This window comes from Schistocerca cancellata, chromosome 7 (genome assembly GCF_023864275.1).
Source record: "Schistocerca cancellata isolate TAMUIC-IGC-003103 chromosome 7, iqSchCanc2.1, whole genome shotgun sequence".
NCBI lineage: Eukaryota > Metazoa > Arthropoda > Insecta > Orthoptera > Acrididae > Schistocerca > Schistocerca cancellata.
The window spans coordinates 29,585,812-29,600,386 of record NC_064632.1 but is presented as its reverse complement, the minus strand read 5'-3'; the positions used below and the strand labels follow the sequence as shown (position 1 = coordinate 29,600,386).

Here is a 14,575-nt window from a genome sequence, read left to right as displayed (position 1 = left end):
CGCATTTGCAATGAGAAACATAGGAGATAGTAGAGCTTTATTGAAAAATCATGCGGGTGAAGAATAGCTGAACAAGCCGTGTTAGGGACGACAGCAGGGTACGTTCCCTACCAATTCAGAAATTTTGACAAATACTTTTTATATTAATACGACGACGTCAGTATGCAGGTGTTCGTGTAATGCTTAAGGTAAGTGGAGGCTTACTGTGAAAGTGGGTGACAAGTCAACGCCCCTTTTCTTAGGCATTTAACTCAGTAACCTTACGCTTGTTTTATTAAAATTTGTAAACAATGTACTGCGATAGTACAGTAAAGCGACTAATGATAAGGTCGAAATTTCTTGTATTGTTATATTATTTTCAGCCTGTAAACACTAGAATATTTCACCACGAGCCCCTTACGATAATATCTGGTGCGATACTGTATGCGTTCAGCATACTCCAGCATAAATAATGAGCATGTTCTTGTCGTGTTGAGTTTATAGTTCGTAAGTTCGCGGGCGAATGAGTTGGATAACCATTTCAGTGGTGAAATAGATTGTTTTGTTTAGCTAAATCTGAAATAGTTAAACCGTGTTAAATAATACTCATTTTTACTGTCACATTGACGAAGATACAGGATTTATATTGTTTCACTGAAATGCTGAAAAATTGTTGTGAGTAAACACGACAGCTTCACCTCTAAGTAGAAAATGTGATTAACACGTTGTCGAAAGTTTCATGTATTAAACAATACAGCGTGAATTAAGCTGCATTATAAATGAAGGCAGGGTCATTCACTGACGGCAATCATAATGGTTCAGCTCATAGTTGTTGGCTGCTTTGTATAACTTTTTAACAGACGTCGCATTGCTGCAGGAAGATCGTCATTCTGTTATCAGTTTATTTTTAGCTTCTAAGTCAAACTACAATCTTTTCAAGGACGAGGCTTGAAAAGATAACGCTATTCATGTGTGTGCATTTTCAAAATGTTGCAACTTTTTCCTATATTTGTGTACTACACGTAATATACATTTTCAGAGAAGGCCCATCGATAGCAAATTTTATTAAAATGTCACAGTCAGGAAACTGCATTTTCTTTTTAAGTGCACGTATTTCATTGTCGTGCCATATATTTTTATTCTTTTATTTATTTATTTATTTTATCAAATCACCGCGTTTACGTCCAGCTCCGTCCAGTATGCCCGCTTCCTCAGTAGTAATGGACCACGAAAGCCTTAGTCCGCCAGCTTGTAACGTCTTCATTGTACTTATAAAATTCGCCGAACTACAATATTACTGCAGACAAATACTGTGCTACAAATCTACTAACGGTATTCATTTACCGTTAATTATCGTATTCAGTTTCTCTTCTTGGCCGTTAAAAAAACATGTAAAAGTTGTCATAAACGTATTAAAATTAGAGATAGTAAAAACGTATCAGTATCAATGCATTATTCAGGGGGAGAGAGGATTACAAAGCCTTTGGTCTCTCTGGTTTGCGGCTGTTTTCTGTGTTTTGTTGCTCTTCCTTCTGCTATAGACATCAACCAGCTTTGTAAAAGAAAGATTTTTAGCTGAAAATATTGAACTTAAAATATTAGCCTGTATGAATTTGTATCCACAACAAAGCGGCAGTAATGAAACTGGCTATTCCACAATTGTCCCCGCTTTTTCTGTCATTCCTTCTAGCTCTATTGTGGCAGTGGTTTACTCTCTGTTTAGAGTATTCTGATTCCAATTGTCTTACGTCTGTCTTTCTCAGGAACCATTGTGCTGGGATGCCTGCATGAAAATTTCTATCTCTAAATTAGTTGTTATTATTATTGTTCTATACCTGCACTCTGCAAACCACCGTCAGGTGCATGGCAGAGAGTATGTCCCATTGTACCGGTTTTTAGAGTTCCTGCCTCTTCCGTTCACATATGGATGCGGGAACAATGTTTGCATGCTGCTATGCGTGCAGTAATTATTCTAATCATCCCCTCACGACCCCTGTGTGCATGTAGGGGGTTGTAGTATAAATCACTTACAGCCGGTTCTTGAAACCTTGTTAATAGGCTTTCTTTGAATAGTTTGTCTTCAAGAGCCTGCCATTTCAGTTCCTTCACTATCTCTGTGACACTCTCCCACCAATTAAACAAACCTCTGACCATTTGTGTTCCCCTCCTGTGTATACGTTCAAAATCCCCTGTTAGTCCTATCTGGTATGGGTCCCGCACACTTGAGCCATATTCTAGAACCAGTCACATGAGTGATTTGTAAGCAGTCTCTTTTGTAAACTGATTGCACTTATCCAGTATTCTATCAATAAACCAAAGTCTACCACCTGCTTTACCCATGACTGAACTTAAGTGATAATTCCGTTTCATACCTCTATAATGTGTTGCACCCAGTTATTTGTATGATTTGGTTCATTCCAACAGTAATTCATTGATATTATAGTCATACGATACTACATTTTTTTCGTTTTGTGAAGTGCAAAGTTTTACATTTCTGAACATTTAGAGGTAGTTGCCAATCTCTGCGCGACGTTGAAATCTTAACAAGATCTGACTGAATATTTCTGTAGTTTCTCTCAGATAATATTTCATTGTAGATAATTGCGCTCATCTGCAAAAACATGATGTTACTATTAATATTGTCTCCAAAGTCATTAATATACAACATGAACAGCAAGGTTCCCAACACACTTCCCTAGCATACACCCAAAGTTACTTCTACATCTGATGATGACTCTCCATCCAAGATAACAGGCTGTGTCCACCCTACCAAAAATCCCTCAATCCAGTCACAAATTTCGCTTGATACTCCATATGATAATACTTTTGACTTTAATGTATTTGTGGTACTGAGTCAAATACTTTTCATAAATCAAGAAATCCTGCATCCATCTGGTTGCCTTGATTCAAAGCTTTCAGTATGTCATGTGAGAAAAGTGCAAGTCGGGTTTCACGTGATCAGTGTTTCCGAAATCTGTGCTGGTTGGCATTGAGGGGGTCATACTGTTCAGGATACCTCATTGTGTTTGAGCTCTTCGACAAATCAATGTCAAGGTTATTGTGTGGTAGTTTTGTGGATCAGTTCTACTATCCTTCTTGTAGACATGTGTGACACGTGCCTTTTTTCAAGAACTGGACACAGTTTTTTGTTTGAGAGAACAATGATAGATTATAGTTAAAAGAGGGGGTAACTGAGCCAGAAATCAGTGGATGAGTAGGAAGAACAAACATGTAATGTTCGGATACAGTATTACTAGTGTCAAGCTAGACAGTCAAGTCGTTTAAATACCTGGGCATAACATTGCAAAATGATACGAGGTGGAATGAGCAACAGGCAGAGTCCATATTTCTAGATTTCCAGAAAGCATTTGATACAGTGTCCAATTGCAGGCCGTTAATGCAGGTACGAACACATGGAATAAGTTCACAGAGTATGAGTTGGTTGATTCCAACAGTGAGTCATTGACATTATACTCGTAGGACACTATGTACTTTTTTGTTTTCTAAAATGCAAAATTTTACATTTCTGGACATTTAGAGCAGGTTGCCAATCTATGTGCGACATTGAGTGGCTCAAAGACTTCATAAATTGTAGAACTCAGTATCAATCAAATTCTTCTGGGTTTGGGATCGCACTGTCAACTATAAAATTCTGACATTTTGACGACTATTGCAAGGTGCCTTCCTCAAGGTGTATTGCTAATTGCTGAATGGGCACTAATCTGATTACTCATATACTATGGAGGAGTGCTGCCATTGGATATGAGGGTGAGGAGGAAGGGTATTAGGTTGTAGCACTTTTGAAAGAATAGAGAGCCTACAGGATCAGCAATGAACCCAATGTCAAGGCTGAGCTACACAACCTCAGGCCCATTTATAGAGCTAATGGATAAGACATGAGGATGATACAAAAAACTATGGTGCCAGAGGAGGAGGGCAATAGGGAAATGCAGAACAAAGCACGGAACACTGTCCTGCTATCATACATGCAAGGGATGACTGAACGTCTGGGCAAAATACTCCGTTGAGCAAGTATTAAGGCAATTTTTTGTAGCAACAAGAAAGTAAAAGGGGTTCTCGGCTCGATGAAAGATACAATTGACAAGTTTCATGCTGCCAGAGTTTATGAAATTGGGTGTGAATGTGGGCTGGTGTATGTAGGTGAGACTGGACCTCCGATAAGCACAAGGTTATCTGAACATGAGATATATCCGTCTCAAACAATACAACAAATCAGTGGTGGCAGAACACCAGGAACAGTGCAGGATGAAGTTTGAATCTGAAGACGCCTGTGTACTGGCAAAACAGCTGTTTAGCTTGAGGAGGAAGATCAGAGAAGCTATAGAAATAGCCAAGCAGCCCGACAACATGAATAGAGAAGGCGGGTACCGACTCCCAGCATCTTGGCTGCCAGCAGCTCTTACAGAGCAACAGGTGTGCAGTAGGCCACAGTGGTGTGGGTACACAGTGTGTTGACACACCCTAGTCGATACTAGGCAGTTAGTAAACAGTGCTAAGCTGCAGTAGCCACTCATTTTCCTACTTGTAAGCAATAAAGGAAAGTCCAAAAAAACACCTATTTCCGCCAATGGCAACACGTAATGCAAAGACCAATAAAAGAACATCTAATACCCTTTCTCCTCACCCTCATATCCAGTGACACCACTCCTCCTTAGTATATAAGTAATCAAACTAGCGCCCATTCAGCAGTTAGCAATACACCCTGAAGAAGGCGTCTTGCAATAGTTGCCGAAACTTCGAAATTTTATAGTTGACAGTGCGGTAGCCACTCCCACCATGCACTGGTGCTGCTCCTCGCAGTTCTTAGAGACTGCAGACATGTGTGCAAGTTGCGTTTTCGCGCGCGCGCGCGCGTGTGTGTGTGTGTGTGTGTGTGTGTGTGTGTGTGTGTGTGTGTGTGTGTGTGTGTGTGTGTGTGTGACAAAGGCCTTAATGGCCAAAAGCTATAATTGTGTGTGTCTTTTTGTTGTGCCTGTCGCGACTCATCATCTCCGCTATATGGTGAGTAGCAACTTCCATTCTCTGGTATGGCTTCCATACAAGTTATAAATGCCGGCCGAAGTGGCCGTTCGGTTAAAGGCGCTGCAGTCTGGAACCGCAAGACTGCTACGGTCGCAGGTTCGAATCCTGCCTCGGGCATGGATGTTTGTGATGTCCTTAGGTTGGTTAGGTTTAACTAGTTCTAAGTTCTAGGGGACTAATGACCTCAGCAATTGAGTCCCATAGTGCTCAGAGCCATTTGAACAAGTTATAAATAGCCTTTTTCTCCGTGTGTTTTACCCCTGCTACCTTTAGAATTAGAAGGAGTGTATTCAAGTCAACTTGTCAAAAGCTTCCTCTAAGTCTGTAAATACCATAAACTGAGGTTTGCTTTTCCTTAACCTATCCTCTAAGAGAAGTTATAGGTTCAGTACTGCCTCACATTTTCGTACATTTCTCTAGAATCCAAACTGATCTTCGCTGATGTTGACTTCTACCAGATTTGCAATTCGTCTGTAAAGAATTCATGTTAGTATTTTGCAACCATCATTTTTAATCTGATAGTTCAGTGATATCACATCTACCAGCACCTGCTTTCTTTGGAGTTGGAATTATTACATTCTTCTTGAAGTCAGGGTATTTCACTTGTTTCATATGTCTTGCACATCAGGTGGAATAGTTTTGTCATGGCTGGTTCTCCCAAGGCTATCAGTAGTTCACATGGAATGTCGTCTGCTCCATGGGCCTTGTTTCAACTTAGGTCTTTCAGTACTCTGTGAAAAATCTTCTCGGACTATCATATCTCCCATCTCATCTTCATCTACACACATCAAAAAATGTTTTGCATCACCCCCGTTCCCAGGACACCTGAAGATAGACGTTGACTATGGATATTGTATCACAGTCACAGTCCCTTTCACTGTTCAAAGACATCACTAAACCCACCCAATGATGTAATACTCAAATGTTGCAGTTTGCAGATGACACTAGCCTTATTGCCAAAGGACATACAGCCGCAGAAGCTCTTGGTGCATCAAATTTGATGTTTGGAGAAATGAAAGAATGGTTCATAATAAACAAAATGAAGATCAATGAAAAAAAAACCCAACATTTTATATGCAGTCTAACCAACATTGAAGACCAAAAAAAAAAACATGGAGACTGTCAGACCACTGGGCTTCAAGATTGACAGCAAACTCTCCATGAATGATCACACTGCATATGTACGCACCAAACTTTCTCGTGTGATATACCTCCTGGGGAAGCTGAAGAGGGTAATAACTGACCAGTTTCTCACAATAGTCTACCATGCACTCTTCCACAGCCTCATTAGCTATGGACTGTTGTTGTGGGACACTCCTCAGGCAGCAAAGATGTGTTGCTATTACAAAAAAAAGCCATCAGGATCATATCCTCTAGCAAAAGACTGGACCACTGAAAGCCTATTTTCACCAGGCTAGGCATAATGACTGTTTTTAGCCAGTATGTGTTTTTCTGCTTCATTTATATAAAAGAAAATCAAAGGAATTTTAGCATAAGACAAGAAATACATAATCTTGACACTTGCTGTAACTGGAACATTGAAGTGCCGAGGTGTCGCCTATCAAGTACACAAGACAGCTTTCCAACAGTCGCCCTAAAAATGTACAATCAACTGCCCCCAGAACTGAAATCCCTGCCACCTGAATTATTTCGGAAAAAAATTGCTCAGGACTTGAAACAACGTCCGCTATATTCCTTGGAAGAGTTTTTCAACAGTGTTTCTAGTGAATGGTCAAAATAATAAATGTTGTTGTGTTTTATGTATAATTTTGCCTAATTTAATCTTCTTTTTATGTTCTCAGTTAACTGCACATTTAATTTTGTGTTTTACTTAAAGTACATATTTTGCCAAAATGAAACTTTGTGTGTGTGATCTACATGGTCTTGTAAACATTTTGCTTTATAGTATTTTCATTTGCTGCTATGAAGTTTTCCTTTCCTGTTTAGTTATATTTCATTTTCTCTATGTTCTATGTGTTTTTGTGCACTGCATAAATATTTTCTTTTATTTGTAATATAAATTTTGTATATGGGGTTGTATAAATGTTAGTTGATAAACATATTATTTGTGACGCACTCTGTCCAGCCATGGCTGGTAAACAATGAAGATATAGTAATAAAGTAATAAACAACCATGCGCCTATTAGACAGAGGAGGTCCGACAGCCGATCAGTTCCAGTCATTTCACCAGAAAGGAGGTACACGGCTCGTGTCGTCTGTAGTTCAACCATGCCTAGATGGTCAGTACCGCGGTTCGGTCATGTCCGCATTGTTACTTTGTGCTAGAAAGGACTCTCAACCAGGGAAGTGTCCAGGTGTCTCAGAATGAACCAAAGCAATGTTGTCCAGACATGGAGGAGATACAGAGAGACAGACAGGAACTGTCGATTACGCCTCACTCAGGCTGCCCGAGAGCTACTACTGCATTGGATGACCGCTACCTACAGATTATGGCTTGGAGGAACCTTGACAGCAACGCCACCATATTGAATAATGCTTTTTGTGCAGCCACAGGACGTCATGTTATGACTCAAACTGTGCGCAATAGGCTTCATGGTGCCCAACTTCGCTCCCGACATCCATAGCGAGGTCCATCTTGGCAAACACGACACCATGCAGTGCATTACAGATGTGCCCAACAACATGCCGAAAGGACTGCTCAGGATTGACATTAGGTTCTCTTCACCGATGAATGTCGCATGTGCCTTCAACCAGACAATCATCGGAGATGTGTTTGGAGGCAACCTGGTCAGGCTGAATGCCTTAGACAGACTGTCCGATGAGTGCAGCAAGGTGGAGGTTTTCCTGCTGTTTTAGGGTGGCATTATGTGGGGCCGAAGTACGCCGCTGGTGGTCATGGAAGGTGCCATAACAACTGTATTATACGTGAATGCCGTCCTCCGACCGATAGTGCAACCATATCGGCAGCATATTGGCAAGGCATTTGTCTTCATGGACACCCCCATCGTGCACATCTTGTAAATGACCTCCTTCAGGATAATGACATCGCTTGACTAGAGTGACCAACATGTTCTCCAGACATGAACCCCATTCAACATGCCTGGGATAGATTGAAAAGGACTGTTAATGGACTATGTGACCCACCAACCACTCTGAGGGATCTACGTCAAATCGCCTTTGAGAAGTGGGACAGTCTGGACCAACCGTGCCTTGATGAACTTGTGCATAGAATAATACGACAGATACTGGCGTGCATCAATGCAAGAGGACGTGCTACTGGGTATTACAGGTACCAGTGTGTACAGCAATCTGGACCACCACCCCTGAAGGTCTCACTGTATGGTGGTACAACATGCAATGTGTGGTTTTCATGAGAAATAAAAAGGTTGGGAATGACGTTTGTGTTGATCTCTATTCCAATTTTCTGTACAGGTACTGGAAGTCTCGGAACAAGGTGATGCAAAACTCTTAGTGATGTGTGTATGTCCTTTTCTCTTTCTATAATACTACCTCTCAAGTTCCTCTCCCTTGTATAGACACTCTGTATACTCTTCCACCTTTCAGCTATCCCTTCTTTGCTTAGTACTGGTTTTCCATGTGAGCTCTAGATATTCATACAGGTGCTTCACTTTCCCCCAAAGGTGTAGCTGTAACTTTCCTGTAGGCGGATCTATCTTTCTCTAGTGAAACATTCTTGTGAATCCTTGCATTTGTCCTCTAGTCATTTCTGCTTATTTTGCACTTGCTGCCAGTCTCATCTTTTAGACATTTGTATTCTATTTTGCCTGTTTATTTACTCAGTTTTTATATTTTCCCCTTTTATCAGGTAAATTGTGTATCTTATGTGTCATCCAAGGATCGCTGTTAGGCCTTGTCTTTTTACCTATTTGATTTTCTGCAGCCTTCACTATTTCATCTCTCAAAGCTAGCCATTCATTTCCTACTGTATTCCTTTCCCCTGTTCTAGTCAGTATTGCCTAAAGTTTCCTCTGAAACTCTCAAAAACGTCTCATTCTTTCAGCTTATCCTGGTTCCTTCTCCTTAATTTCCTACTCTTTTCCAATTTCGTCAGTCTTATTATGCAGTTCATAAAAAATAAATTGTGGTCAGAGCTCACATCTGCCTCTGTAAATGTCTTACTTGTTCCATAGGTAAAATTCACAATAAAGGTTATGATGTGGAATCCGTCAACAGAAGAAATGTAGAACACTTACACGGAATTAAGCATCAGGGGTGTCTTGTATGTAATAGAACTAGCAATTACATACACAAGTTTGAGTTTTCTGGAGGTCCTGTTATGGCATGATCGGCCCCGTGTTAGCACTGCTGTGTGCCATGTAACATTGAGTTGGGGGTCATTCCATGTAATCACATGGGGGGGGGGGGATAAGACCACCTCAGAAATTAGTCATATTTGGTGCGTGGATAACTACATGTTCTAATAATAAAACTACCAAACAGCACTGTCGCAACTCTAACCAAATACACGTTTGAAGGCCCAAGGGTGTGTATCTGGTTGTTGGTCAAGTACCAATTTCACAATTACTGCTCAGTAATGAGTCGCTCTACAGACCTCAGTTTTTGTTTGTGCCTAATATTTAGGCCACTAAGTTGGTGTAATGTATAAAAAGTAAGATACATCATTCAGATTTTTTATAAAAATATTGCTTTAAATTTCTGATTTTTTTACGTAACCTGCATCCAGAGACGCATTGGTCCATGTAAGTTAACAGTTACAGTGATTCCTGTTCACAACACCCCTGCTAAAATTCATGTCCATATATTATCTGCATTGTTTGTAATAATTCTTTTAATAATGATGTATCTTGACAATAATTTGGACAGCGTATTGGCAAGTATCCCCTTCACTGGAATTTGTTTTACTATAACTGCAGCTGAGCCATCTCTTCTCAAATAAAATTATGTTAGATGTGAGTGTTTTTGGTTTATAGATATCAGTGTGTTTAGTTTGAGTTCAAAAGGTTTGACTTCTTGCAAAAACATAATTTTGTTTTATTCAACAAACATGTATCCTCCGTGAGTTTTAATTCACTATTATTGTTAGCTACGAGAGGAACAGAGTTTAAATTCCATTATGATGTATTCACTTGTTTTGCATAAATTGATTGCGCTTTTGTTATCGCAATAAATTGAAATTGGTTCACTTTCTAGAACTGGGACTGAATGAGGTGACACAATGGTGAGACATTGCACGTGCATTCATGAGGAAGGTGGACCACATCTCCATCTGACAATATAGTTTAGGCTTTCTGTTGTTTTCCAGAATCACTTGAAACAGGCACTGGAATCATTCTGCTGAAAAGGTCATGGTGAATTTCCTTTCTCAGTCTGAGCTTGTATCCCAACTTTAATAGTCTCATTGTCAAACTGCCTATTGGCTTCTGTCTCGGGTTCTTCGGCCGACGTTCATCTAATGATTTTTCTGACGTTTCGCCAGCACGAGTGGCTGGCATTGGTAAAGCTTCACCCTCCATTGCTGGTGGTGAACTGGAGCCGAGCTCGCGGGCGCAGACTATATGTACCTGGTGCACCAACGTCCGAGGGCTTCTCGGCGGTCATTTCCAGTGCGGTTCTCCTCTTGCTACCTGCGACGGTCGTTCGCTGCAGTACGGGAAGCCAGGATCCGTTTACCTTAAGGCTTTCCTCTTTCTTGTTCAAACTGTTCGCGTATTTTTGTATTTCTACAGCTTCTCTGAACCAGCACGTGTGATAGTGGTTCTCTACAGCCAGAACTTCCGTGTCGGCGAATTTTATTACGTGGTCGGTCTCATTCAGTGCGTGCTCTGCCACGGCCGATTTCTCCACCTGCCCCAACCTGCAATGTCGCTTATGCTCTTTGATCCTGGTGTTAATGGATCGTCCAGTCATTCCGACATAAACTTTTCCGCATGTGCATGGTATGCGGTATATTCCCGACATTGCAAGTGGGTCTCTTTTCTCCTTCGCCGATCTAAGACACTCTTTGATCTTCCTTGTCGGTTTGAAAATCGTCTTTACGCCATGTTTGCGCAATATACGGCCGATTCTGTCCGTCACTCTGGGAATGTATGGCAGAAAGGCCGTACCCGACATTTCTTTTTCTGGTTCCTTACTTCGCCGAGTGTTTGGCTCTGTTACACTTCTAATATAATTTGTGGAGTACCCATTGCTCCTCACGACAGTTTCCAGGTGTTGCATTTCTCGTTTGAGGTGTTGCGGCTCACATATTTGTCCTGCTCTTGTTACGAGCGTACTAATCATGCCTCTTTTCTGGCTCGGGTGGTGGTTTGACTGTTTGTGCAGGTATCGGTCCGTGTGAGTCGGTTTTCGATACACGCTGTGTCCCAGGTTTTCGCCGTCCCTTGTGACCAGCACATCTAGAAATGGCAGTTTCTTGTCCTTTTCTACTTCCATGGTAAATGTTATGTTGGTGTGGAGGCTGTTCAATTGTCTTAGGAAGTCACCGAGCTATTCTTCACCATGGCTCCACACAACAAAAGTATCATCGACGTACCTGTACCACACCTTAGGTTTGCAAGTTGCCAAGTCCAGTGCCTGTGCTTCGAATTGTTCCATGAAGAAGTTGGCCACCACTGGACTGAGAGGACTACCCATGGCGACGCCTTCCAGTTGTTCGTAGAAATCGCCTTTCCACGTGAAATAGCTCGTGGTGAGACATGCATGGAAGAGCTTTCTGATATCTAGAGGGAAAATGGAACCGATGTGCTCCAGAGCGTCACTGAGTGGCACTTTCGTAAATAACGAAACAACATCAAAGCTGACCAGGATGTCGTTTGGTGCAAGTTTCAGTTTCTTCAGCTTCTCAATGAAATGTCCTGAGTCCTTAATGTATGTGTCGGTCTTCCCCATGTGTGGCTGGAGCAGAGAGGCCAAGTGTTTTGCCAGTTTATATGTCGGTGATCCAGGAGCGCTAACGATCGGTCTCAGTAGAACGTTGTTCTTGGGGATCTTGGGTAATCCATACAGCCGAGGTGGTAGGGCTTCTGTGTTGTGCAGGTTTCTCTGTATGTCCGCCGGCAGAGAAGACGCCTTGATTAATCAACTCGTATTCCGTGTGATACGTTGCGTCGGATCTGCGCTTAGTTTTCGGTACGTCGTCGGATCTAATAGGTCTCGGATCTTTTGCTCATAATCTTCGGTCTTCATTACGACGGTCGCATTCCCCTTATCGGCAGGCAGTACCAATATACTCTTGTCGGGGTTGAGATTCTTAATGCTTGTACCTCTTCTTTCTTCAGGTTGCAAGCTGGTGGTTTTGCTTGGCGCAGTATCCTGGCTGTTTCCGTGCGTATTTCCTCTGCCCTTTCACAAGTAAGGGTACGAATGGCTGCTTCTGTGTTGGCAATGATGTCCTCCATAGGTATAGTTCTCGGGATGATAGCGAAATTCCCTCCTTTTTGAAGAACAAACACTTCCTCTTTGGTCAATTGTCGTTCAGTGAGGTTGACCACTGTGTGTGACATGTCGGGAGTCGCCTTGTCGGTCTGCTTCCGGCATCTTTCAAACTTTTTCTTCTGTCGCTCGGTGCAGCGCTCGAGTTCGTTCTGCATGCTCCTGCGAGTGATGCTGTCGATCTTGTCCCAGTCGTCTCGATGCATTCTGCTACTTAGCTGATAGAAAATGTCCAGAAGTTCCTATCCCGTTCTTGCCAACTCTCTCCGTGTTGTATGTATTCGCTCACGAAGAAAAGCTCGTTCCATTCTGTCGTAGATACAATGTGCTTGGGCGGTGGTGAATAGGCGCTTACATCTCAAGAACTTCGGTGTAGCACATTCATCTCGGCAACGTGACAGAAAGGCGAGAGAGGACATCAGTCCCGCTTTCTTCTTCCGTCGTTGGTCAAGGCGTCGTTACAATCTGCAAATCTCCTCCCCGTAGAGGCGTAATACAAAATTGTTGTGGCTTTCGTGGCCACTTGTTGACAAACTGCCTATTGGCTTCTGTCTCGGGTTCTTCGGCTGACGTTCATCTAATGATTTTTCTAATGTTTCGCCAGCATGAGTGGCTGGCATTGTCAAAGCTTCACCCTCCATTGCCGGTGGTGAACTGGAGTCGAGCTCGCAGGCGCAGACTATATGTACCTGGCGCGCCAACGTCCGAGGGCTTCTCCGCGGTCATTTCCGGTGCGGTTCTCCTCTTGCTACCTGCGACAACATACATTAAGGACTCGGGACATTTCATTGAGAAGCTGAAGAAACTGAAACTTGCACCAAACGACATCCTGGTCAGCTTTGATGTTGTTTCGTTATTTACGAAAGGGCCACTCAGTGACGCTCTGGAGCACATCGGTACCATTTTCCCGCTAGACATCAGAAAGCTCTTCCATGCATGTCTCACCACGAGCTATTTCATGTGGAAAGGCGATTTCTACGAACAACTGGAAGGCGTCGCCATGGGTAGTTCTCTCAGTCCAGTGGTGGCCAACTTCTTCATGGAACAATTTGAAGCACAGGCACTGGACTCGGCGACTTGCAAACCTAAGGTGTGGTACAGGTACGTCGATGATACTTTTGTTGTGTGGAGCTCGGTGACTTCCTAAGACAATTGTACAGTCTCCACACCAACATAACATTTACCATGGAAGTAGAAAAGGACAAGAAACTGCCATTTCTAGATGTGCTGGTCCCAAGGGGCGGCGAAAACCTGGGACACAGCATGTATCGAAAACCGACTCACATGACCGATACCTGCACAAACAGTCAAACCACCACCAGAGCCAGAAAAGAGGCATGATTAGTACACTCGTAACAAGAGCAGGACGAATATGTGAGCCGCAACACCTCAAACGAGAAATGCAACACCTGGAAACTGTCCTGAGGAGCATTGGGTACTCCACAAATTATATTAGAACTGTAACAGAGCCAAACACTCGGCGAAGTAAGGAACCAGAAAAAGAAATGTCGGGTACGGCCTTTCTGCCATACATTCCCAGAGTGACGGACAGAATCGGCCGTATATTGCGCAAACATGGCGTAAAGACGATTTTCAAACCGACAAGGAAGATCAAAGAGTGTCTTAGATCGGCGAAGGAGAAAAGAGACCCACTTGCAATGTCGGGAATATACCGCATACCATGCACATGTGGAAAAGTTTATGTCGGAATGACTGGACGATCAATTAACACCAGGATCAAAGAGCATAAGCGACATTGCAGGTTGGGGCAGGTGGAGAAATCGGCCGTGGCAGAGCACGCACTGAATGAGACCGACCACGTAATAAAATTCGCCGACACGGAAGTTCTGGCTGTAGAGAACCACTATCACACGCGCTTGTTCAGTGAAGCAGTAGAAATACAAAAACACGCGAACAGTTTGAACAAGAAAGAGGAAAGCCTTAAGGTAAACGGATCCTGGCTTCCCGTACTGCAGTGAACGACCGTCGCAGGTAGCAAGAGGAGAACCGCACCGGAAATGACCGCGGAGAAGCCCTCAGACGTTGGCGCGCCAGGTACATATAGTCTGCGCCCGCAAGCTCGGGTCCAGTTCACCACCGGCAATGGAGGGTGAAGCTTTGACAATGCCAGCCACTCGTGCTGGCGAAACGTCAGAAAAATCATTAGATGAACGTCGGC

General features: G+C 42.8%; 2 protein-coding genes across 6 annotated transcripts in view; one reads left to right on the top strand and one right to left on the bottom strand.

The window, feature by feature from the left end:
• The window catches only part of LOC126091854 (phosphopentomutase), a 122,986-nt gene extending 122,168 nt beyond the window's left edge, over positions 1-818 (bottom strand). Inside the window, exon 1 of the mRNA XM_049907120.1 lies at positions 678-818. The gene's annotated coding sequence lies outside the window, so the exon portion shown is untranslated. The remainder of the gene's footprint in view (positions 1-677) is intronic.
• LOC126091857 (START domain-containing protein 10-like) overlaps positions 50-14,575 on the top strand; it is a 124,065-nt gene continuing 109,539 nt past the window's right edge. For 3 of the 5 annotated variants that reach the window (XM_049907129.1, XM_049907126.1, XM_049907131.1), the window contains exon 1: positions 50-188. In XM_049907129.1, coding sequence (XP_049763086.1) covers positions 180-188 — 9 coding nt within the window. In that variant the 5' untranslated portion in view covers positions 50-179. Of the gene's footprint in view, positions 189-473; positions 655-1,197; positions 1,312-14,575 lie in introns of those variants that run through there. The other 2 variants (XM_049907127.1, XM_049907128.1) reach the window with 2 other exon arrangements.